Below are 26,635 nucleotides of genomic sequence, written 5' to 3'. Positions count from 1 at the left end.
ACTCAGAACCCCTTAAACCCTAGGATCGCAGTGGTCGCCTCCTTTAGGTAGGAGCGGACGCCAGTGTACGTCGGGGCAAGGAGAGACAGACGTGCCACCGGATATGGACGAACGATGACGCTTCCACCGACGACAGTAGCCAAGCCCCGCAGTTAGGACTGTCGAGGTTTTCAGGCGAGGAAGACGAAGCGACGGCACGGGATGACCCTTGACATTCTGCAAGTTTGTCTCGGCTAGCGTGCAGCCCGCACCTCGCAGGCCGTGCTCGGACACCACCACTGGGCCTCGTTCCCTTTCGGCCTAAACTAGAGGTGCACCCAGAAACCCGATGGCAACAGTGTTCTTCGCAGCCCGTTGGTTTCAGCTCCATCGGCGACTCCGTGCACTCTCGGTTTGGCTAGGTTCGGCTTGGTAGTGCGGCTCGGTGGCGCGGCTCGACATCCAAATAGTATACTGATTTCTAGGTTTTCGACCCTTCTGGAGCCATTCTCACCCTTGTTTCAACCATCTGAGGTTAGTATAACTCCATTTTGATAAAACAGCTTGTGATAGGGATGTACCTTGGTAGCTAAGCATAAGAGCTAGTTGTGAAAGGGCTCTAAGTGTATCATGTTATCTTATAGGAGGTAGTTAGGCGTTGGAGTTAGCGTTGTGGGTGACTTCGGCCAAGGCCAAGGAAGTAAGTAACCTTACTGTTAGCGTTAGTTAGGTATGTATGTTGGTGCGTGCCCCGTGGCCCTTGCATGCACCATGTGTGGTCTTGATATATGCTAGGTTATATGTTTCTTGCAGTGAAATGCTATGTATGCCATGTTTATGTATGTGATGTTTTTGACACGGTTTGCTACCCTGTGTGTATGAGCTTGATTGACATGTCATGATTGTAATGAGAACCCCGCATGCCATGAATGTGATGACTAGTATGCTACGATATGCTTACTCGATGTTTAACCCAGTTATGCTATGTAATGCAGTGAGGGGATGGAACGTTGTATGTATAATTCCATGGAGGTAAACCTTAAGAACCTTATGCACGCTATGGTTATGTACATTGGACACTCCCCCGTTATGCTACTGATGGTATGGATGCGTACATTCGATATTGTGTTCGCCACGATATCATGCAGGCCCTTCTTTTTCGTGGCATCCGGTATTGTATGTCATACATACCTGACCAAGCCAGGCCTAAGGAGTTCGCATGTGAACTCGCCTAATGGCCCACAGTCACGCACGTGGGCCATGTGTGGGAAAGTACCATGCATCCACCCCCGTCGGACAAGGCAAGGGCCTAAGGCCATGGGAAGGAATGGAAGACAGACCCCTCTCTCAGTTTCTTTCTTTTGACATTTGTGCTCATGTATGTATATTGTGTGCGACAGCATGTATCCTGATGGATGATTATATGCTTAACACCAACAGTGAGGCGACTTACTGGGTATTTTATATAATACTCAAGTCACATGCTATCCATATTTTCAGGTAAGGGCAAGGCTCCCATGTACGGCTGACGGTGGATGCTGCGAAGGCCATGGAAATCTTAAGGAGGGTTTGTAGTGTCGTAGGCGTCTTGTCGAATTCTTTTAGGTTCATAGTTATTGCAATTCTTTCTCTAGTTCTCTATTGATTATTTCTAGGTTAAGCTATCATTATTGTTTTCCCCAGGTATGAACTGCTTATAAGAATGTATTGTTGTCATTGAGACTGTCTTACGTGAACTCTCGTTCTGTCGTTATGCAAGTACAAGGTAACGTCGCTAATTAGGTTAGAGAAATTAGGGGCGTCACAATGGGAAAAAACTCAAATCTACACCTACCATAAAAGCCTAAAGTACTTATTCACCCAAAAAAGATTGAACATGAGGCAATGAAGGTAGTTGAAATTAATGAAGGACTATGATATAGATATCTGGTACGACCCTAGATAGGAAAATGTGGTCGTAGATGCCCTAAGTCGTAAAATGCACACTCGTCAACCCTCATCACTAGAGAGTCACGAGTACAAGCGGGTTTCAAGCGAGCTGACATAGTTGGAGTAACTTAGGGAGTCATACCACAGATGGCTCGACTCACAGTGCATCCCACACTTAGAAAAAAGATTATTGAATCTGAATAAGAGGACCCCCAATCTAAATAAGATACTGAGTCAGCTAACAATGAGACCAGTGGATAACTTTTCCAAGTCATCAGATGGTTGGTTTCTAGGTCAAAGACGGCTTTGTGTACTAGCTGTCGAAGAATTAAGAAATGAAATATTGATTGAAGTACACAACTCGCCATTCTCTCTGCATCGAGGCGGTAACAAGATGTACGAAGACCTAAAACAACACTTCTTGTAGCAGATTATAAGTAAAAGGATATAGCAAAATTTGTGAGTAAATTCCTAGTGTGCCAACAAGTAAAAGCTCATTGTCAAAAAACGGCAGGACTATTGTAACCTCTAAGTATACTGGAGTGGATGTGGAAAAATATCGCTATGGACTCCATAGTGGGCTTACTCAGGACATTAAAGGGCTATACAATAATCTGGGTAATTATCAATAGATTGACAAAGTCGGCACACTTCCTACCGAGCAAAACTACATACACAATAGAAAAATGGGCTCAACTATATGTGAAAGAAATCATGAGGTGGTATTTCCAATATCGATAGAGTCGGATCGAGACCCCTGCTTTACATTGGCATTTTGACATGGACTCAAGAAAGTGTTGGGTGCTCGCATCGACTTCAGCACTGACTTTCACCCTCAAATAGATGGTCAAATGGAGCGGTTGAATCAAATGTTAGAAGATACGCTATGAGCATGTGTTATGGACTACCAAGCTACATATGATGAAATTCTCGTACAATAGTAGTTATTCAAGCAATTATCAGGATGGCACTGTTCGAAGCGTTATATGGTAAATAGTGTTGATCCCTGCTGTACTGGAGTGAAGTAGGCGAGCGGGCACTAGTGGAACCCGAGTTAGTTCGTATTATGAATGAGGCCATACAAAAAATTAGAACAAGGATGTGCACCATGCAAAGCAGACAAAAGAGCTATACATATGTAAGGCATAGGAACGTTGTATTTGAGGTAGGGTACATGGTATTCTAGAGAGTGGCTCCTATGAAGCGTGTTTTGAGGTTTGGACGTAACGGTAAGCTAAGTCCTCGTTTTATCGAACCTTTCGAAATCCTAGAGAAAATTGGTATGGTAGCGTATAAGTTGGTCTTACCACCCTCCCTCTCAAGCGTACACGATGTATTCCATGTATCCAAGCTAAGCAAATACATGAGGGATCCTACGCACGTGATTGTCTATAAACCTCTTCAAATTGACAAAGACTTAAGTGATGAAAAAAAATTAGTTAAAATCTAGCTGCGAAGTGAAGGTCTTACGCATAGGAATATTTTCTTTGGAAAAGTATTTTGGCGAAACCCCCAAATAGAGGAAGCCACATGGGAGAAAGAGGATAAAATAAGACAAAAGTACCTTGAGTTAATCGAAGAGTTTGAGACTTTTGAGGACGAAAGTTCATTTTAGGTGTAGATAATGTAATGACAACAACAATTAAATAAAATTCAGCGTGATCGTTAGAGACTCGCGAGAATTCCAATGAGCGCAGGAATTATCTTTCCCACCTCGACCACTACCTCCCCCGGCTCCACGGCATGCCAAACACGAAGACAAATCGACCCTCAACCTTCATAGAATGCAACCTACAACAAAATCTAAAAGGAAAACAAGATAGGGAGAGAGTTTGAAAGTTCTCCTCCTAGAAAAAATTGAGGAGATCCGACGTTGAAACGACCAACCCACACCAGGAAAAGAACCATCGACAACTGCACTTACACGAAAGGTATGCTTTTAACGCTTTCGCAACATTGTGCTTCCTCGAAAATGATATTTGAGTTTTGGGTTCTGTGTATTATAGGTATCTACCCGTCTTGAAACCTCATGGGAGTGAAAAGGAGGGGCCAATAGAAAGCATAAAAGGAAAAACAACAAGAAACAGACGTTGGAGCATAGTTTTCATAGGAGAGAGAACTATTTTTGTGTTTTTCGAAGAAGTCGAGTAAGGAAGACGAAGTCCGTGGACTTCGTCTTCCTTACTCGACTTCTTCGAAAAACACAAAAATAGCGGGTCGAATCTGGATCGGGTAACATAACTAATAACTCATTACCTAACCATTTTTGCACTCGGCCCAGACCTACACTTGAGGCCCAAATTAGTAAATTGAGACCCACCTGCAACATCTCGGCCTAATAACCAATTTTCCCTCAGCCCACCTACAGCGCCCAAAGTTCCACGACCCATAAATCGCAAGCCCAACCTACGAACCGCGACCCGCACGGTTGCAGCAACCCGTGCCTCTACCCAACTTGACTTGCACACGCGTCAGTGCCCCGCTGCGCCACATTTCACACTTCCAACAAAACTTCTCCTAGGCTTACACAACTCAAACAGCTCGGCTCAGCTCCGCAGCTCAAAATGTAGTCCCTCAGCTCGGTAAAGAAAAATAGCCCAGTTTCCACCATTCTGACAATCCCGAAGCTGAATTTGATCTTGTTTAAGGCACTTAAGGTCAGAATGGATATTCTTATAGAAAATGAAAACCTGTGACACTTAGAGCAATTTCGAGGGACGAGAAGCGAACATACTCAAATTTAGGGAAAATGCCAGCTAAGGCCAACCAAGTAAGTGGCCCTACACTCAGTTTAATTATAATTATATGATGAATGATGACATGTCCAATTGTCTGCTTAGAATAGTCGCTCTAGGAAAATAGATTGATATGATAAAGATCTCACTACTACTTTCTTTTATATAATATTTCTAAGTTTATGACATTGTTTTATGAAAATGTTTGTAAATATTTATGCATAAAAAGTTACTTTATATATACTTTAGCGACTTTAGATCCCTAGAGTACTAGGGTCGTTACAATTCTTAACATTAATTTGTTATCTTATGTAAAAATATGATAAAATATATCTAGATATAATACCTGATAACCGCTAGGGATTTACATAACCGCTAGGGATTTATCTAACACCAGATACCCTCGAAATTTAAATTGTTATAATCTCAGCTTCATCATGACTTGATCACCAGCTTGAAACTCCGATGCTCTTCGTTTGCAGTCTGCCCACTTCTTCATTCTTCTGGAGGGTTTCTCTAAGTACGTTCGTGCTATTTCGGAGGTTTGCTTCCACTCTTTGGTGAAGTTGTACGCTTGAGGGCTTCAGTGGTTGTCTGTCGCATACTATTTCAAAAGGGGTTTTCCCAGTTGACGAGCTTTGTTGACAATTAAAGCTAAATTGAGCAACATCGAGCATATGAACCCAATTCTTCTGTCACGCATCGATAAAATGACGTAAGAACTCCTCAAGAATACTATTGAACCTTTCTGTTTGTCCATCAGTTTGGGGGTGATAACTCGAAGAGACGTTTAGGCTCGACCCCAATAGCTTGAATAATTCAGTCCAAAAGGTCCTTATGAATCTCCAATCACGATCGTTGACAATGCTGGTGGGAATGCCCACCAACTTGACTACGTGTGTCTGAAAAATAATTATGCGATCGTTTCAGTCGAGCATGTCGGGACAGGACTAGTAGAGGTTCTAGTAGTTCCACAATTTTGTTTCGTTCAACCTTGTATTGTTGGCAGATAAGACAGGTCTTTGTGAACTGTATCGCATTGTCGTGGAGGTTCGACCAATAGTAAACCTTTTTTGGAGGGTATAGGTTCTCTGCCACTTGTTGTGGCCCGCCCATGTGTGTTGTGGCATTCTTTTAGTAGGAGTCTCCTCAAGTTCCCCGAACAAGGGACGTAGAGACAATTTCCTTTGGTGAAGAGTAAATTGTCTTCGACCCAAAACTGGCGAGTCTTCCCCTCTCTGGCTAACTGCATGATGGCCTAAGCAATCGGGCTTTTGGCTAGATGTTCCTCGATACTTTCCCGTATTGTTCCACTCAACTTACTTGCTTGTAGATGAGCTAACATGCACAGAGCTGCATGCTCGCTCTTTCGACTTAGAGCGTCTGCAGCTTGGTTTGCTTTACCTGGGCTGTGTTCGAATTGGAAGTCAAATTCAGCCACGCATTCCTGCCAATGCGCTTGCTTCGACGATAACTTGGGTTGATTAAAGAAGTGACATATGGAGCTTATAAGAAATAGTTAAAATAATAATAATAATAAATAAATAAATAAATTTAAATTTAAATTTAAAAAAAAAAACAGTCTTCCCCCATTTTTCTCCACTAACCTCTTATCCATTCCAACAATTATTTCTCCTCAACCCATCCTTATGCCACAAAGTAACAGTTACTCGACAAAAAAACACAATAATTGTCAGATTAAAAAAAAATGAGAATGGACTTTACCCCGTTGAGATTCACTATAGATTTACGTGTGAAAATAGATCTGATCAATAAGGTATATATTAAATCTTCATTTTTTTATCCTATTTTTTTTACAGAAATCACAACGAATTATAGTTAGATTTTCATTGAATTATTACAATGGTCTAGCTTTGAGTTAGAAACTAAATGTAATTCATTTATACGATTCTAGTACATCACGTAAGATTAGTAATATTAGATTAAATTTTTATTTGTAGCCAAAGAATATATTAAAGATAGAATGACCCAGAAAACTTCTGAATAAGAAATAATGAGATAAAGAAAGATTTGGAAATAGAGATCCACTAGAAATTTGAAATACATGATAACGGAATTAAAAGGCAACAGATAAAAAAAAAAAGAAGATTACGGAATTAAAAACCACAAACTAAATATAAAGGGAAAGGTAAATACAGAGGGTAAAGACAGAGTAGTAAAGCCGAGAATAACTTGAAATAGCTATATCTACTTTCTTATACAACAGTAACCATGAAAAATAAGATTTTTAATAAAAATATAATTATAGATATATAACATTTCAAGACTTTGTACAATGGACCTAAAGTAGAGAAATAATGTTGTAAAGTTCAAACCTGAAACTGATGTCATGGGCTCATATAGGTTGACTCGGATTTCAAAGGACGGAATCGAATTTTCATTAAAGATATATTCGTAACAACAACTTAAGCTAGCCAGGTAAGTGACCTTACTATCGGCATGGTTATATTTGATGTTGACACGTACCCCGTGGTTCTGCACGTGTCAAATATATTGATATGTGTGAATTGTTTGTGGATCGATATGCTTCTTATATGTTATTTATATGTTATAATATGTGAATTATATGATAATAATTACGGCACGATGTGTTCAAGGATATGTTTGAGATAGGATGGATACGAGAAGGATGCACAAAATGAAATGTAACGATAGGAGTAAAATACGTTCATGAAACGTTAAGGTTAGGTTACATATCGGAGTGATGTGGATAAGAGAGATTGATGGAAGAATACGGTTAGGTTACGGGTAGAAAGAGATAGGTTTGTGATAGATTTATAGAACGATAATGTTAGGATTGATAGAACGATAGCGTTAGGTTACACTTAGGCTATCGGCGACGGACACGCGGCCACTGAAACGGGAGGACACGCGTCGAGCAACTGGTGGAGAGACGCGTCTAGCATCTTCGCTGACACGCGTTCGACGATTGACCCAAAAACCCGACCTGCGCTCGGTGAAGATACCCGACGACCCGCAGTCCAACTCGAAAGCTACCGCTAGTCCCTGTACGACACGTGTCACACCCAGAAAATTCGAGGGGTAAGTCTATGTCCGCTAGGGTTCAAAATGCGCCTCTGCCTGCGTTGACCGCGCGTATGCCATGCGCATGGAGCCTGCGCATGGGTAAGTGTGCAGGCACGTGAGTGTCCTGTTTTCACCCGTTTTTCGTCTCGATTCCAGTGCTAATCCTATTTTACTGTGAACTAGGTGTCTGAATAGATAGTTTGTAATTTTGGACTCCGTTACAACTGTAATCAAGCTCGGGAAGGCACGTTACTTACTTGTAAGTAACCACATGAATTTAGGAAGTAATACTTGTAGGGTGCGCTCGATTTTGCATACATACTAGAGCAGATTATCCGTGGGTGGCTAGATCTAATGATCCCTTGTACTTAGGGAATTAAAAATATATTTGTTGGACTTACTGCCTTGATGAGATTTCACACTTGATTTCGGTATGCTTGTTGGTCTATCTTACTACTGCTTTTATTTGTTCATACTATGTTGTCGGATGGGAGAGTTTGTGTATCTGCGCTCCGGGTGTTGATGGATGTTACCACCCTGCTGAGCTTGTACGATTGTATGCATTGTTAATCATACATAAACTTCTGTTGAATAATTTGTGTATTTACGCTCCGGGTATTAAGGGATGTTACCGCCCCGTTGAGCTTGTATGATTCTATGCATTGTTAATTATACATGAACTTCCGTTGAATAATTTGTGTATATGGGCTCCGGGTGTCGATGGATATTACAGCCCCGTTGAGCTTGTATGATCAAATGCATTGTTAATCATACATAAACTCCTGTTGAATGATTGTGTGAACTTATGATATGATTGATAAGTTGTAGTGTTGCGCTACGCATTGATGATGTTAATATAACACATGCGGAAACAATTTGAATCTTAGGCACTTTTAGAACATCAATTATAGTAAATAACTAGCATGTTCATAAGTATTAAAACTTAATGAATTTGAATACTAACTTTTTGTAGTTCAAATTTCTTTTTCCTCACGAACCATTTTCAAACCACCACTAGTGTCTTCTCCACTATCCTCCGGCCTTAGAACGGGATTGTGGAATCCGGTGAGTGACTAAACTTGGGAGGGATTTAGTATATATGAAGAGAGAGCTTGTGAGAATTTTTTCAAGGTCTTTTTCAAGGAAGAAGACCTTCCATGTATCATAATCACTCTATTTAAAGAGTCATGTTTGCATATTCATGCAAATTTGAGATCACCAAATTTTGACACTCAAAATTCCACTCAAATGTTTGGGATTATGAATTTTGACACTCAAAATTCCACTCAAATGTTTGGAATTATGTGGCAAGCATCCATGTTTGAGTTAACCAAATTTTGACACTCAACATTTTAACTTTTTTTTCATTTTAATTCAACATTGAATAATTAATTTCAAATTAAAGTAACATTAAAGGATTAATTAAACTATTTAATTAATATTTAATATTAATTAAAATGTCAATCCCAATCAATTCTGACACATAATTGATTAAGATATTTAAATATTATTTAAATATCTCAAAATCTCTCTTTTTGTTTAATTCGTAAATAAAACAAAAATGCAGTTAAATATATAGTATATATGTAGCGCATATTCCCTAATTTGAATTCGAACACTTCGAACTCACTCGTCAAACTGTTCTATAGTTTAGTCCGATATGAGCTAGCAGAGGGACCTAATGGACCTATAGATCATGGGCTCCAACGATCCAAGATTAACTGGTTAAACTTATTAACCTTGTTAACCAACGTTCGTTAATTACTAGGACACTCCACTATAGCCTAGTAGTTGTACTCCCTCACTATAGATATATTTCTGTTCATTTGATATAACCATGATTAATAAGTCGATCCTTCATAGGTTGTTCGTAACTAGAGCTGGGTCAATTAACCGTTTTACCCCTAAAGTTACTTCTTGTTCCTTATGTGCCACTGATCCTCTTATGAACAATTGGTTTGTGGTCCAACAAGTAAACCAAATCCCTCTCAGGCCAATGAGTGGGTGGGACCCCTTGTTCAAGACCTAGAGTTAGTACTTAAGGGAACTACCTCTCTTCTATCCCTAAAAGTGGGTAGGAGTGAATTTCATCTTGCACCCCACGTCCCCAGTTATTCACACAGTCTTACCCCTGAAATGGGAGGCCTATTGAGTCGGCGAACTCGAGCCACTCTCACCCATGCAAATTTAAGGATAATTTCGAATGAACAGAAGTTCATGGTTAGCTCAGGATTAAGATCAAGTTACCTAGGTCATCGAATGAAAAGAAAATCAGTCTCAACAGTAAACGACATTATAAAGAGAGAGTGATTTTCTTCATGGTCCGATCTTATGCAATACTAATTGCATAGGACGCCCCCACTCACATGTCTCCACATGTACAATTTAGTGATCACATTGTTTATATCATATACAAAAGTGGGCCGCATCCATAGTGTCCCCAGAATAAGGTACTCAGCCTTATCCTTATACTATAGATCATTTTGACTATATACTTGAACTTGATCCACTTTTACGTCTCTACATATAGTTCAAGTAATCATACTATAGTCAGAGTGTTCTTAGTTTATTAGATTTAGATTAATGATCGTAAAGTTCACTTTATTCAATAACAATCTTTACTGAATAAACATCAATAATAACTTTAAATACTTTTTTCTTCTTTGAAATTTTCCTTCAACTAAATTGATCCTTTTAATGTTACTATGAGCTGACCCTATTGATTATAAGTTGCAATGATATAAATTAATTAAATATATTCTTTAATTAATCAACTTTGTTCATTAACTATAGGTCACTCTATTGTAGACCTATTGTTGAAATCTTATATATGGTAGAACAAATTTTGACCCCATTGTAGACCTATCTTATGCCTTAAGTGCCACTAACTCTCTCATGAACAATTTATTTATGATCCAACCATTAACTAAGTCTCTAGGGTCGGTGAGAGAGTATAGAATACACTTAGGATTAAGATTGAGTCGCATATGGTCATCCTATAAAATATTAATTTTCTCGATTAATCAATTTGTAGAGAGTGATAAAATATTTTCGTGGTCCGATCTTATACAAACTCTCTGCAGTATATGCACACGTGTCAACATAAACGATTTAGGTATAATCATTTGTAACAATTACAAACTGAGTCGTATCAATTATGTTATCAGAATGAGGGACCAAACCTTATCCATATACGACCCTTTAGGTTATTCTTAAACATGCTCCTGTTGTATGTCAATCATATATTGTTTAAGATTACATCAATGATCTAAGACTTTTCATACCATGGATAATATTAAATTTTAAATAAAATAATCAAATTTATTGTTAAAATTAAACAATTAGTTACAAGGCTTCATGGCATAAATCTCTATACTCTCCATGTCCAAGATATTTCGACATTGTCCCACTTTTTATGTTACCCTAGTTTACCTTAGTGGCCTAGATCATAGATTGTAGTGGCATGGTATCCACTTATCCTAACACCTTTTCTTAGTGTGCCTTTCCTTATACGAACTTTGAGAAGGGTCGATCTCAGTCAAGGCTCTACCTGCTCTACCACCTCGTCAAGTACCACTTTAGGTTTTAAGGTACATAATTTATTATCATGCAATAGAATCTAAGTTATTAGGTGTTGTAACCAATTTTAACCTGGTTGGATCATAAGACGTAACTAACATATGCAAATAATTCACATAAGGAGTGAGATCATGGCTACTAACCTTACAACTTACACACCTTGTCAAGGCGAGGTGAGCTTAAGTCAAGTTGCAAGGTGTCACGGTCATGCTTGTCCAAGGCGTGTTGCTTACGGTCGCGTGTCAAATGTCCCAATGATACTTTTCCAGAACGTATTGTCACAACCGCATGCCAGTTCCAAACCTCTTTACTTGCTTTCATGTTAGATAGACACTTACTATTCTTTTTGTGTTAGTATTGGGGACATGACATGTCAACAAAATCATGTCTACACTCGCCAGGGATAAAATGCTCCAAAATGTACTATAGTCTGATGAAACTAGTCGTCAATTCTTCCTAATCGGGTTGTATGTTATCAAAGTTGTAATTGTTACTTATTTTCTTTTAGTATATAACATTTTTTTCTTCCCAAAAAAAAATTAAAAAAAAAATTCTATGCATTTTCTCACTTACATTTTCTAAAACACTTTCTTTCAAACATGACCAAGGCTTGATCAAACGTTTGAATTGTCTACAACTTACGATTTTCATACTATTGTGTTAAGAATGAGAAATAGAAAATAGGATACAAGCTAGCAACTCATACGTATAAATGAAGAAAATAAAAAAAAAAATTAAATACTGAGAATAAAATAAAATATACAGTAAATCAAATCATAAATAAAGAATATTAAGATATAATATCTAAGATATATTCTCTAAATAATATATACTCTAAACATTATGTCTCAATACTCCCTCCCAAGTTGGAGAGTATATGTCAATCACACCCAATTTGTCTTTCAAAAAATCAAATTGATGTCTTCCTAAAGCTTTAGTGAAAATATCTGTCAATTGTATTTTAGTCGAAACATAACACAGTTTGATGATTCCAGCTTGTAATTTTTCTCGAACTATATGACAATCTATTTCAATGTGTTTCGTACGTTCGTGAAAAACTGGATTGGCTGCTATGTGTAATGCTGCTTGATTATCACAGTATAATAATGCTGGTTCGAACAGTGAAACTTTCAAGTCTTGGAGAATGTATCTTAACCAAGTTAACTCTAAACAAGTATTTGTCATAGCTAGATACTCGACTTCTGCTGATGATCTGGACACATTGGTTTGTTTTTTAGACTTCCAAGAAATAATTGAATTTCCAAGGAAAATGCAGAACCCAGAAATAGACCGTTTGGAAATTCGACAACCACCCTAGTCTGAATCGCAATATGCTTGTAATCTCAAGTTATTTTCAGATGGTAGTAGAAGTCCTTGACCAGGAGTACCTTTAATATATCTCAGAACTCGAAGAACTGCCTCCCAATGTGGTTTTCTTGGTTCATGCATAAATTGATTAAGCATACGAACTAAATACACTATGTTAGACCTAACAACAGTTAAATATATTAATCTGCCAACCAACCATTTATATTTACTTGGATCAATCAACTTTTCTCCTTCGGTTGAAGAATGTTTCAGATTTTGCTCTATAGGAAATTTTTCTTGACGTGCTCCTATAAGACCTGTGTCTTGAAGAATGTCTAGAGCATACTTCCTTTGAGACATAAAGATTCCTTTTCTAGACCTAGAAAATTCAATACCTAGGAAATATTTCAAATGATCAATATACATGACACGTGCAAAGGCCACTAGACACGTGCCATCATACATAAGATAATTCTTCCGACCGAGCCGACAGTAGAGCCACTTATTTGATTTGCCTAGGTCAAAGCTACTATCACCTAGTTTAACACTGATTTTTTTAATTAAATTTTACCTAAGGAGCTCCACAATTATAAATTAACATTCTACATAAAAATTGGCTCACCTAATTTGACATAAAATAATTTAAACTTACCCCTGATAATTTAAACTAGACCAAAGCTACATGAAATAGTTTAAATTTACTCCTAATAATTTAAACTATACCAAAAGTAACTAAAAGATAGTCATACTAATCTTAAACGCTTTCAAATTGTTGAAACTAGTAGGAAATGGTTCGAGCCTATAAGACCCAAGCTGGATTAGTCAAAATGCAGGCCTGGAGTCGTCAAAAAATATATTCTTTGATAGGCTTCGTACTATTAAAGTGGGATGATAGAATAGAGTAAGAAACCTCTCTTTTATAGTAGAGACAAACTCCCCACTTCTCAAATGTTAATTTCCTTTCTTTTTCTAATTTTTTGGTTATCACATAAAGACTCAAAATAAATTAGTTAAGAAATTTCTTTTCGACCCGATAAACTGACATTTGAAGTGAATTCAAAGAGTGATTTAGAGCAAAACTCCCCATGAACTTGAAGATATTAGGTTGGAATGGAGTGAGTTCAAATTCGTAGTCTAACGGGTCGTCGTGGGTGTTGCAAAACAAGCATCCAACATCAATTAAATGTTGCATCGTCACCTTTCACAAACCATAGATGTCTCAATCTATATCGATCAAGCCCCTAATGGCAAACCACCGACGCACAATAAATTGCATACCACGAATGTTCCATTTGACATGTCGTGTTCGCTAGCATGAGTAGCAATGCTAGTATGGGTTATGGTGTTGAGCGTTGAAGATGAAGGTGATTAGAGAGGCACGACGTTGCTAGAATTACATATAAGCCGACATTACAGAGAAAGAAGTTTTCTATAATAAATTGTTGAAGATTATGGAGAGGAGAAGTCTCACGTCAACCAATTAAAAAAGATACCCATATCACGAATTTGTACGCAAACGAATATCAACTAAAATTTTGAAATGTAATATTTAAAAAAAAAAAACTCAAAATTAAAGTATTTTCTTTCTTATTTATATTATTTTATCTTGTTTTATAAGAGAGTGAAAAAAAAACATAATTAAAAATTAATAATTTTAATAAAATATAAAATAAAATGAAGTAGACATGGGCCCCACCTTCCATTACCCATTACGTTAAAAAGTCTGCCCATAATTATAGGCTTATAGTTAATAATTCCTTTCGTTAATCATAATGGACGGTGGACGGTCGTGGGACCCACCACGTTTATTTTTCTTTTTTATTTAATTTTCGTCAATCCCTTCGACGCCGTTAATGATCAATTATTTCAAATAATTAACTTTATTATAATTATTATTAATTTAGACGCCTAATCTCTTTGGATTATCTTAAAATCGAGTATTAATTCCCTGGCTTGCCCCTTTTAAATTATATAGTTTAATTATAAGATATTAAAGCACATTTTCTTCCGTTACTATATGGTCAACATTACCTGTGACAAAAAATAATAATAGTGTATCTTCGTGACCGCATTAGACACGTGTTCGTGGATTGAGTTGCGTCAAGTTGAGACATTTTGTCGACCCTAATCAATAGTTCGAATTATAAATTTTTCAACCTAAATAATCATTATTAAGTAATGAACCTATTCATGAATTGGTTGAAGTGGTTGGTGTCATTTATTGAAATTTATATTTTTAATAAAAGTAAAATGTCGGTAGGTAAAACATCTAACTAAGTTTTTCAATTCAATTTTAGTATATATTTTGAAAAATTACCTTTCAAACAGTTAAAAATTGTAACGATCCTAAATTTTTACTTATCTAGAGTCGCTACCGTCATCATTGTCTTACTCATATGCAAAATGAAACTTCATCCTAAAATATAAACTTCATCTTAAAATACTGTCATGAACTTATGTGTTTAAAAACATTTTAAAACGACATAATACTAAGATAAATAAATAAATGTAAAAAATTTAAAACACTCTATTCTAACCTAAGTCTAAGAAAATAAATACGAGTACCCTATGCATGTGTCATGGTTTTGGATTGTAATGTCATGGTCAGCTATACGAGGATGTCTTATTTTTACTTAAAATAGAAGTAGCACACGATTTGAATATTTTAAATAAATATTTCCTAAGTGACCCCACTATTGGAGAAAATGCAAACACATGCAGCTTATGATTTAGGGACCTATCATTAAAAATCGTCATAGGAGTAGCCTCCAGCCTAGACAAAATTGGATGTGTAGTACTTCTCTACACACGACCCACACATGCGAGCTTAGGTCCCCAGGTGGTTCGCACTCCCCTAGACTCATCATATTCGAGCTTGCTGTCTGTAGCAACATCTGGATATTAGTAGACCTCTGAGTGTCATGCGAGGCATGACCATCATTATCATCATAGCATACGTGTTCGTACTCATCATCATAAATGGGGAAGTATCTCGATGTATATGAACACACTAAATGCATGAGGTCTATATAGTTTTTATCTTCAAATCATTTTTATGACACAATTTTATGCACGGTTCACATATTATTCTAAATAATATGCACGCATTAGCATACATTCATCATCATTAACATTAACTAGGGTTGTGTCTTTGAAAACTTGTCGTCGTAATGCATCATGTCATTTAATACATGCACATCATCTTAATATCGAACACCATCATATTAAGTCATTTTATCATCATATGTCTCACATCATCTTATTATTATTCATCATCATCATGTCAACATCATGTACATCATCACATCATCACATCATTTATCTAACATCATCAAGTCATCATATAACATCATCACATCATCATCTAACGTCATCACATCATCACATCATTTCCTAATGTCATCAAGTCATCATCTAACATCATCAAGTCATCATATATCATCATCACATCATCACATCATCATCTAACGCCATCACATCATCATATAACATCATCACATCATTATCTAACGTCATCAAGTCATCATATAACATCATCATATCATCATATAACATCATCACATCATCATCTAACGTCATCACATTATCATATAACATTATCACATCATCATATAATATAAAGCATAAATGACACATGCAAAGGTCAGTGAGCACATGTTATCATACATAAGAAAGGTCTTCCAGCAGAGTCGATAGTAAGGTCACTTACTTGGCTGGCTTAGGCCGAAACTACTACGACTACTTGATGTTAGCTTAACATTACTCTCTGAAATTCAATCCTACTGAAGTAGTTTAACAATCATAAGTTAGAATTCTACGATTGGAATTAACTCACCTAGTTTTGCATAAAATAATTTAAATTTACATTAAACTAACTAAAAAGTCATCAAACTAGAAAGGGTCCGAGCGTATCAAACCCAAACTGGATCAGCAATGATAGTCTTGAGCCATCAGAAAGTGTACTCCTTTGACCAATGTGGGACAATCTATTTTCCTCTTTTTTTTTCTTTTTTTTTTTAATTTCAATATTTCAAGTTATTACAAAAAAATATTTTTAAGAGCGGTTGGAAAATAAATAATTATAAAAATAATAAATAAATAAATATATATACTGAGTTGAGTTTGATTGAGCTTTTAAAAACCGTACCTTTGAATTTATGAAAGTCAACTTACTTTGGGCGAAATTAATGTTTTAAAATCTAGTGTATATCATAATAAATGAGTAATTAAATATTGAGTTGATAAACAAAATATTAAATTAATTTTTAATAAATTTTTATATTTCAACTTTCAATAAATGAATTTTCAAAATTGGTGTGGTTTAAATTATTGACCTTTAAAATTTTCTAATACATTTCTTTAAACTCTAAAAAATAGCATTTCATACAACTCCAAATATATATATATATATATATAATATTTATACTTGGAATATAAATAATGGTATAAATACTAAATATCTTAGCAATATACATTATATAAATATTTTATATATTAACAACGTTTCTGTCACTTATATCTATTAACAATGTACACAATATATACTTAAAAATTGTATAAATATTTTATATATTAACCATATACCTAATATAAATGAAGTTTATTTTGTATATTAAAAGTCATTTCTACGCTAAAAATCAACTTCTTATCACATATAGCATCAATTTAATTTCTTGACCGTTAGCATGCCGCTTGCGTCTCGGTCGGGCTAGTTATGTGCAGCTCCAAGCTATTTTTTTTTTTTTTTTTTGGCTCTCCTCAGTTCAACTAGGTTTAAATGGCTCTATTCTTTCAACTCGGTTTCACCATTTTGGATATTTCTAGATTAATTTTTGATATAATTAATAACGTTCGAGGTTAGTAAGACTCATGTACGACCAATTTAATATATTTAGAACCAATTTGGGAATATGTTTAAGTTTAATCTCTTCTATATATGAGGAGTCTTTTGCTCTCACAAACCACATAACAAGACTCATAGATTCCTTCAATGTATGTTGTTGGGGCCTTAGGTGAGTGTTTAGGTCATGATTAAAAATTGAACTTGTGAGATCCCACCATTTCACATTGGTTGAAGAGGAAAACGAAACACCTCTTATAAGGTGTGAAAACCTTTCTCTAGCATACGTGTTTTAAAAATCTTGAGGGGAAGTCTGAAAGAGAAAGCCCAAAGAGGAAAATATCTTCTAGCGGTGGGTCTGAGCCGTTACATATGGTATCAGAGCCAGACACTGGGTGATGTGCCAACGAGAAGGTTGTTCCCCCGATGGGGGTAGAAACAAGGCGGTGTGCCAGTAAGGATGCTGTCCCTAAAGGAGGATGAGGATGGATTTGTTGGGGGCTCCACTACACTAGGCGATGTGCCAGCGAGGAGGTTGTTCTCCTAAGGGGGTAGACAAGAGGTGGTGCGCTAGTAAAAGGGGATGAATTTGGTGGGGGTTCCACAACCCCATGCGATGTGCCAGCGAAAAGGTTGTTCTCCCTAGGGGGGTAGACACGAGATAGTGTGTCAGTAAAAGGGGGATGAATTTGGTGGGAGTCCAACATCAATTACAGAAATGAACGAGTGCTAGCAAGGATGCTGAGCCCTGAAAGGGAGTGGATTGTGAGATCCCACAATCCCACGTTACAAAACTAACATTAAACTATGCTGAAAATGCATTAGAAGAGTAAAAGATTGTGTTCTCTGGACAACGTTAAAGGAAAGGAAGCTAAAGCAATAAAGTCTTACACTTCATGTTCTCTTTGACTCAACTCTTTTTCTTAAAGAGGATCAAAAGAATGTGTTTTATTTTAAAGAAATTTTAAAGAAATAGAGGGGGTGTAGCTCATATGGTAGAGCGCTTGCTTCGCATGCAAGAGGCACGGGGTTCAATTCCCCGCACCTCCATTTTTTTTTATATCATATGATGGCGAGTGCCTAATTGAATTGATCGGGTCATTTATTTCAAAGAAATAGAGGGGTGTAGCTCATATGTGAAAGTGCTTGCTTTGCATGTGAGAGACACAAGGATCAATTCCTTGCAACTCCATTTTTATATATATTTTAGATATCTCATATGTGGTAGAACGTGCATGCAGAGGCACAAAGGGTATACTATACTAGTATATGATGGTGTATGAGATATGATGATGTATGATGATGTATGAACAGTGTCGTATAATGTCGTATACTATGATGATGTATGATGATATGCATACTATGATAATGGTGTATGAGTTATGATGTTTGAGTTATGGTATATGATGATGTGCGTGCTATGATAATGTATGAGTTATGATAATGCATGTGATTTAGTAGTGATTTTTGTTGAGTTATTGTAGCAACTCTTAAAATTTTTTAATAAAATAATAAATAAACCAAAATCAGTTAATTAATTAATAAAAATGCCTTTTGTTATTATAAGGTATATCTCATATCTCATTTTCTTTTATTCTATTGTTTAAATTTTAGTTAGCAATTTACCTGTCAGTAAATCACATAGGTTAACTTGGATTTCATAGGATAGAATCGAACTTTCATTAAGGATAAATTAGTGACAATAGCTTAAGTCAATTAGGTAAGTGGTCTTACTATCGACATAGTTAGAAATTGAGTTTGTATGATGACACATGCCCCGTGGTTTCTACACATGCCATATGCTTGATATGTATAAAATGCTTATAAAATGATGTGATGCGTTTGACGATATGTTTGAGATATGATATATGTTATAATATGATATGTGAATGATATGATATATGTTATGGTACAATGTGTTTGACGATATGTTTGAGATACGATATGTGAATGATATATATATGATATGATATGATATGATATGATATGATATGATATGTGAATGATATGATATATGTTACGGTACAATATGTTTGACGATACGACGCTTAGTGTGATATGCTTTATGATATGCTATGTATATAGTATGACATGATACGTTGGGAGACACGATATGCTTATGATATGATACACGTGACATGATAAGATGTATGATATGCATGACATACAATAAGATATTTCGACATGATACACAACCCTGAAATTACATGAAAAGTTATGATAATGATATGATATGAATGAAAACGCTAGAGGGGTTGTCCTACATGATAATGAAAAAGGAAAAATGTTGGGATCTCATACATCATTGTGTGTACATGCATCAGGGAATACCTCATTTTTACGGTGGTACGAACGCATGGTTACCATAATGATATGATGGTTAGGCAGGAAAACGATCATTATGTTTAACCTAATGTTGTGACGGTCACTATTCCTAAACGGGTGTCTGACATCAACAACTAGCAGAGAATTCTAAACCAATCTAATCTAAAAATTTATGGTTGAATTGGATTCATTATTTAATAAAGATTTTTTTAATCGAAAAATTTACCACTCGCACAATAGAGTTAAATTTAAAAAAGATATATTAAAAAGTAGTGAATAATCTTGAAATCACAAAGTTTAATAGAGTTGTAGTCAATGACTATGAAGCTTGAATTCATTAATTGAGGTCCTACTTGACCTTATGTTCAGTCCTTACACGTACATCACATCGACTATTCAAATAGTTCCGTTCATACCTATCAAATTTTTTGGCTTCATATTTCTTAACATAAATTTATATAAAATTATTAGTTTCAAAGTGTTACGCTCACATATTTTTTAAATTTTAAAGCATGGGTATTCATAAGTTAAGTTTGATCGAGTTTGAACATTCTTTGGACCGAATTCAATGGTTAAGATACTTTGGAACATTATTTAAAGTAGGAGTGTTTAAATGGGTTGAGTTGGAATAATCTTTTCAACTAACTTCAAATTTTTGAGTTAATTGAATTGATATCGAATATCACAAATACAGCTCGCAACTTAACCTAACCTAACTCTCTATTTTGTTTTTTTTATTGTCAAGTTGTTTCTTTATTTTCTATTTTTTTTTAAGTCACTCTTATCCATATTATATAGTAACTTAATATTAAAATCTCATAAAATTCAAATATCAAATATATGTTACTGAGTCTCGAAAGGAGTGGACATGAGACGATATGCCAACAAGGATGTTGGGTTCTAAGAGGTGGATTTGGTGAGGTCTCAGAAAGGAACGAGTGTCACATCGATTGTGAGATGTCATATCGGTCTGAGAGGAGAACAAAACATCTTTTATAGGGGTGCAAAAATCTTTGACTAATAAGACTCATTTTGAAAAGCTTGGGCGGTTCATATAAGTCATACTTCTCATTAACATCACTTAGTTTATGGAGTCACATAAATAGTGTGTGTTTGAGTCAGCGTTGACGCTACGGTAAGAGAGGAGAGAGAATGATCGGTGTGGCATTGATGGTTGGTGTGGTGTTTCTCACTCTGTAATGCGTGTTTGGATATTTGCTCATTTGTTATCATCTTTCCTTTTTCTTCTCTCTTTTTACTCCTTCCTTGGATGTATTCGATTCAATGAATGCACAGGCAAGAAGAAAGAAGAACACCTCGTCTTTGATTATTATCTCACGTTTCTTCGTTTTTTCAATCGTGCTTGGAAGCTCCATGTCCAGGTAGGTATTCGGTATTTGATTCTACTCTCCGATTCCTATTTTTGCTTTCGTCTTTTCAGCTTTTTTTTGTTTCATGTGTTGCTGCAGTTTTTGAAGTTGAAAAATGGTGTTTATGGCAGGAAGGAGGTTTTGGAACTTGAATAATTGAAATTTTCGGATTCAGAAGCTTAACGCTTAACTAGGTCCGTTCCGGAAAGTACCAAATCCATTGGTTTTGATAAATTAAGAGATCTGAGAATCAGTATTCCAAGTATTGGAATCGATCGTGTTGATTGATCTCTAACATTGAGTTTTAGGGCTGTAAAATCGAACAATCGGCTTAGTTCTGATTTGCTCGATGTTCTTCTTCTGAATACGATCATGGAGAATAGTTCCAAAGAAATATCGTTAGAGAAGCAGAAAAGCTTTAAAGGATTGATGGAGAAGCAGAAGAGCTTTCGGATGGTTATGGAGAGGCAACTAAGTTTCATGGGCGGCGAGAGGAAGAAAGCCAAGGAATCGCCAGGCAAGCGTGGGGATTCACCGCTTCACTTAGCAGCACGAGGTGGAAATTTAGCGAAAGTCAAAGAGATTCTTCAGCATTGTGAGGATAAAAACGGGTCAAATTGTTTATTGTCAAAGCAGAATCAAGAAGGTGAGACTCCTCTTTATGCAGCCGCTGAAAATGGGCATGACCTCGTCGTTGCAGAGATGTCGAAATATTTGGACCTTGAGACTGCATTTATGGCTGCCAGGAATGGATTTGATGCCTTCCACGTTGCTGCAAAGCATGGCCATCGCAGTATGAACCTCTATCACATTCAATCATAATAACAAGCATTAATAATATCAATGACTTCAGGGATGCCAATTGCTTGATAAATGTCTGTTTACGTAGCTGTTCTTTTATCAACTGCTAAATAGTCTTTGGCTTTATGATTGATTCATCAAATAGCCCTTTACTCCGTTTGTTTTCTTAAATTGAAAAAGTATATATGTTCTTTTGGTTGATTATGGAACCAGCAAGGTGCCTTTTGTTGAGGATTGTTGGGAGGGAGGCCCACGTTAGCTAATTTAGAGAATGATCATGAGTTTATAAGGAATACATCTCCATTGGTACGAGGCTTTTTGGAGAAGCCCAAAACAAAGCGTTATTGACTCGAAATTTCCTAAACAAATAGGGTTTGGATGTAATTCGGCTATTGAATTTTTGCATATAATTACCTGTACCTCTCTCTTTTGGGATTTGCTTTTTTGACTTTTCACCAAAGTTGTATCAACTTTTCAAATTTATCAAATGGAAAGCTGAAATGATAAATGGAGAATCACCAGATAGATATCTTCTTCCTTAGGACATTTTCCTTGATAGAATTTTTCTGCTGTTTTCCTTATAGTTTCATCTCTTTTTAATGTAATTTGATTGAATAAATATTGCAGAGGTGTTGCAGGAACTTCTTGATGTATTCCCCAACTTGGCCATGACCACAGACTCGGTCAACTCAACCGCTTTGCATACGGCAGCTATGCAGGGGCACCTTGATGTGGTAACTCTCCTCCTCGAAACGGACTCAGAACTTACTATGATAGCTCGAAACAATGGTAAGACCGTCCTTCACTCAGCTGCCAGGATGGGCCATGTTGAAGTCGTAAAATTGTTAGTAACCAAGGACCCAAGCCTCGGTTTTCGAACTGACAAAAAGGGCCAAACCCCATTGCACATGGCTGTAAAAGGGCAGAACGAGAGGATTGTGATGGAGTTACTAAGACCTGATCCTTCAGTTTTGACTCTGGAAGATAACAAGGGAAATACTGCGTTACACATTGCTGTATCGAAGAGACGAACTGAGGTCAACAATCTATCTTGTTTATGTTTATACTTGCAATAAGTGTTCAATTCATGCTAATTTTGCTTCATAACTTTGATATGGCATGATACTTGCTACACATGACGCTTGATTTAATGAGGCAATTATCCTACCATGTGTTGTCAACATAATTGGGTTCTCTGAGATTAAGTTTAGCAATAGGTAATTATCGTGTTTGGTGTCTCGTAATATTTTTTAACCAATTACTTGGATAGATGGGGGTTGAATCTTGATCAACTTCAATTTCTAGTCGTGGACCAAACCACGACGAGAAAACGTGCAAGATGAGACTTCGGGACTTAAATGCCACCCAAGTTGGAAAAGGACAAAGGCACAACAGAGAATTCATATCCTCCAAAAGTTTTGCACAACATTCCCTAGTTTGGACTCCAACCTGAGAGTTTAAAACTTTGATGACACCAACAGTGTTGATTTCTGCACACATACACTAACAACCAAGGAAAAAGATCTAAACCTTCTTTGAGACTTTCAACTTCAAATGTTTAGCCAGAAAAAGAGATTGAGGTCGAGAAGAGAAGGCCAAATGAGATAGCAAGGATCTAACGAGAGAATCGTAAAAGATTAAAAGAACAATGACAATAATGTTACCTGTACTTATAATTAAGGTAAAGAGAGATGCAAAACCCATTTAGTCAAACAGAAATGTTCTTTCTAAGCAAGTTCCAAATACCAAGACTGCCTTTGTTCATTTCTTTCCACATTTTATCACGAGGCAAGCCTTTTTCAGACATTCCCACAAAAAATTGTTCACCAGTTTCTCCTTCTTGCTACGAACATAGGAACCCGAAATATTGACAAGAAATAGTGAGAAACTGAAGACTTGGCCTACCTTTTATAGACTAGAAGGTCTTATAAAAACTATTCCTACAACTTTTTCGACATCAGTTTCCAAACATAGGCTCCTGGGATTTTGATCAAGTTGAAGGCCCAAACAACTTATAGGTAGCTGGGCGATTACACGCTTAAAGTCTTACTTTCCGTGCTGTAAACCTTATCATCCTTAAGACACTGAAGTTAGGAACATTTGTATGTAATACTACTATAATACTTGAGACCATCCTCCCAAAGTTGCAGTGGACCTACATTAAGGCACCTATATGACTCGATTTTCCTTTAACGATTGAAGATTATATTTTCCATAAATTGCATGTTGCGTTTTGTAATTGATCTGATTGATCCTAAATATTCTCAGTCGTGGCCCGTTCTCTTCCTTTAAAAGCCTTCTTTTGAGATCATCCACTGCCAAGGTCAAAAGAAATGACTTCCTCATGTTAACATGATTGATAATTAGTCAATAGCCATTCGAGTACACGAGCACTTGTTTGTGGATGCCTCCCGCTGCAAAGGCTCCTTGGTAAAGGATCATTGTAGAGGGAACTACCAATCTCTTATCTAGCTTTATGAATTATGTTATACAGTCCTTTGAAACAGAAAAAGGGAAAATAGACTTATACAGATTGGTCCTGAGGCTACTAATGGGCTGAAATTCTTCACATTAACTGCTTTGTCTCATAAGACTATAAAAGTCTTGTTAGATGATGACTAAAAAACTTCCCCCATAAAGTTTCGAAGAACTCTAAAACCTCTCCCAATTGCTCGAATAAAAAGAAAATGAAAGACCATCAGTGTAATGGCTCAAGCTTACCGCTAGTAAATATTGTCTTCTTTAGACTTTCTCTTTTGGGCTTCCCTTCAAAGTTTTTAAAACGTGTGTGCTAGAGAGAGGTTTCCACACCCTTGTAAAGAAGGTTACATTCTCCTCCCCAACTGATATGAGAACTCACAATCAGGACCCGTACATAAGACCCTTTTAATTTGGTGTACTGGGCAAGCTATTAAACTCTTAATTGAATGCCACGGAAGATTATCTTGAAAGGGTCTCATCTCCTTAGCTAGGGCATACGAAGAAGAGAAAAAACTAGCAATTTCCCTTTCTAACTCCTCTTAAGCATTTTCTATTGTATATCAAGTTTAATGTTGAGGTTCATGTTGTATATCTAAATTTGCCTGATTTCGAGATGTTTATATTGTTGCAGAATATTCGTTGCCTAATATCTGTTAATGGTATCAACATCAATGCCATCAACAAGAATGGAGATACCCCACTAGACATTGTGGAAAAATTTGGATCTTCAGAACTTGTAACCATCTTGAAGGAAGTAGGGGCAGTCAATTCCAAAGACCAGGGAAAACCCCCAAGTGCAGCCAAGCAACTTAAGCAAACAGTTAGTGACATAAAGCATGATGTTGAATCCCAACTACAGCAGACCCGCCAAACTGGTTTTCGGGTTCATAGAATCGCTAAAAGGTTGAAGAAACTTCACATTAGTGGCCTCAATAATGCCATAAACTCTGCAACGGTTGTGGCTGTTCTCATTGCTACTGTTGCTTTCGCTGCCATATTCACCATACCCGGCCAGTTTGTCGAGCAGGAAACGAAGGGTCTTACTCTGGGACAAGCACATATCGCTACAAACGCAGCTTTCATCGTTTTCATAATCTCCGACAGCTTGGCGTTGTTCATTTCCCTGGCAGTTGTAGTTGTCCAGACATCCGTGGTCGTGATTGAACAGAAAGCAAAGAGACAGCTTGTTTTTGTGATTAACAAGCTCATGTGGTTGGCTTGTCTCTTCATTTCAGTTGCCTTCATTTCAATCACATATGTAGTTGTTGGCTCAAACCACAAGTGGCTTGCCATTAGTGCAACCGTGATCGGTAGCACAATAATGCTTACAACAATTGGCTCGATGTGCTATTGCGTCGTTCAACACAGGATGGAGGAGTCGAAATTGAGAAGTATTAAGCGAGGCGAGAGCAGATCTCGTTCTTATTCCATGTCTGTCGTAGCATCCGAATCGGAGTTGTTGAATAACGAATACAAAAGGATGTACGCTCTTTAAGATGATCGATTGCTGCTCATACAATTAATCAATAGGTGCCAGTCTTCAACAGCTATGAAGCTGAAGACATGCAACTAGGAACATGGATTATGATGCTTTAGCATCATGGTCAAAGAAAAGCATAGCATTGAGGATAATAAATGCTAGAAATTTGATGCAGATGATATCCAGATATTAGAAGAGTATGGTAACAGATCAGTTATGAATATGTATATGCATATTGACCATTGCAAGATGATGATGGTGTTGAGACCGGTGTCGTAGCTGGTCCATGTATTTGGCACAAGTACACGGTTGTATTGGGTGCTGCAAGTGATCGATACCCCGTCGTCACATACTCGGTTTGTAGATATTCCGTTGAATCTTCATACCATCCCATCTCGTACTGGTTTTATTGATGTCTAAATATTTTCCAGTAATGCTTTGGATGCCTGAATATCACTTTTCACAACAGGGAGCATTTTTTTTCTTCCCTATTATTTTGGTTTCTTTTTAAAATTGTTTGTTCCTGTTTTGATTTAGGCTTATTTATGTTCTATTGATCAGCTGATCAATAAGCAAATAACAGGGAACTTGTGGGGGAAATTTTGAGCTTAAAAAACTGATCTCTCTCTCTATCAAACACCCTCTTTGAGCCCATCGTGCTGCTAGACGATTACAACGGGCTGCTAGACGATTACCACGCCCTTGCCTTGGGTCTACATGTAAGGTATTAACAGAAGAATGACTAAATCAGAAACATAAC

At 36.8% G+C, this 26,635-nt stretch overlaps 1 protein-coding gene, 1 long non-coding RNA gene and 1 other non-coding gene across 5 annotated transcripts; all 3 read left to right on the top strand.

Annotated features, from left to right (window-relative positions):
• Positions 1-429: 429 nt before the first annotated feature.
• LOC111466965 lies at positions 430-1,575 on the top strand. The gene is made up of 3 exons (XR_002714463.1): positions 430-513; positions 624-679; positions 1,480-1,575. It is a non-coding gene; the product is annotated as an uncharacterized LOC111466965 (long non-coding RNA).
• A 16,820-nt stretch (positions 1,576-18,395) lies between these two features.
• On the top strand, positions 18,396-18,468 carry TRNAA-CGC. The gene has a single exon. It is a non-coding gene; the product is annotated as a tRNA-Ala (tRNA).
• Positions 18,469-20,931: 2,463 nt separating this feature from the next.
• Positions 20,932-26,369, top strand: LOC111466964 (ankyrin repeat-containing protein At5g02620-like). Of its 3 annotated transcripts, none has more exons than XM_023111653.1 (4): positions 20,932-21,125; positions 21,245-21,906; positions 22,542-22,951; positions 25,027-26,369. In XM_023111653.1, exons 2-4 carry the CDS (start codon positions 21,486-21,488, stop codon positions 25,888-25,890), a joined length of 1,695 nt encoding a protein of 564 aa, XP_022967421.1. In that variant the 5' UTR covers positions 20,932-21,125; positions 21,245-21,485; the 3' UTR covers positions 25,891-26,369. The 3 variants fall into 3 exon arrangements, with proteins under 3 accessions (XP_022967421.1, XP_022967422.1, XP_022967420.1); XM_023111654.1 differs by having other exon boundaries at positions 21,213-21,906; XM_023111652.1 differs by having other exon boundaries at positions 20,932-21,129.
• Positions 26,370-26,635: the final 266 nt, after the last annotated feature.

Source organism: Cucurbita maxima, unplaced genomic scaffold (genome assembly GCF_002738345.1).
Source record: "Cucurbita maxima cultivar Rimu unplaced genomic scaffold, Cmax_1.0 Cma_Scf00032, whole genome shotgun sequence".
In the NCBI taxonomy this organism is placed as follows: Eukaryota; Viridiplantae; Streptophyta; class Magnoliopsida; order Cucurbitales; family Cucurbitaceae; genus Cucurbita; species Cucurbita maxima.
The sequence above is the reverse complement of the archived record's forward strand: the minus strand, read 5'-3'. Positions and strand labels throughout refer to the sequence as shown.

Bases quoted from the DNA above. Each gene is read 5' to 3' on its own strand.
- LOC111466964 (XM_023111653.1), top strand. From the start codon at position 21,486: ATGGAGAATAGTTCCAAAGAAATATCGTTAGAGAAGCAGAAAAGCTTT. The intron at 21,907-22,541 runs GTATGAACCTCT...TAAATATTGCAG, and splicing joins TGCAAAGCATGGCCATCGCA to AGGTGTTGCAGGAACTTCTT. The intron at 22,952-25,026 runs GTCAACAATCTA...ATATTGTTGCAG, and splicing joins TATCGAAGAGACGAACTGAG to AATATTCGTTGCCTAATATC.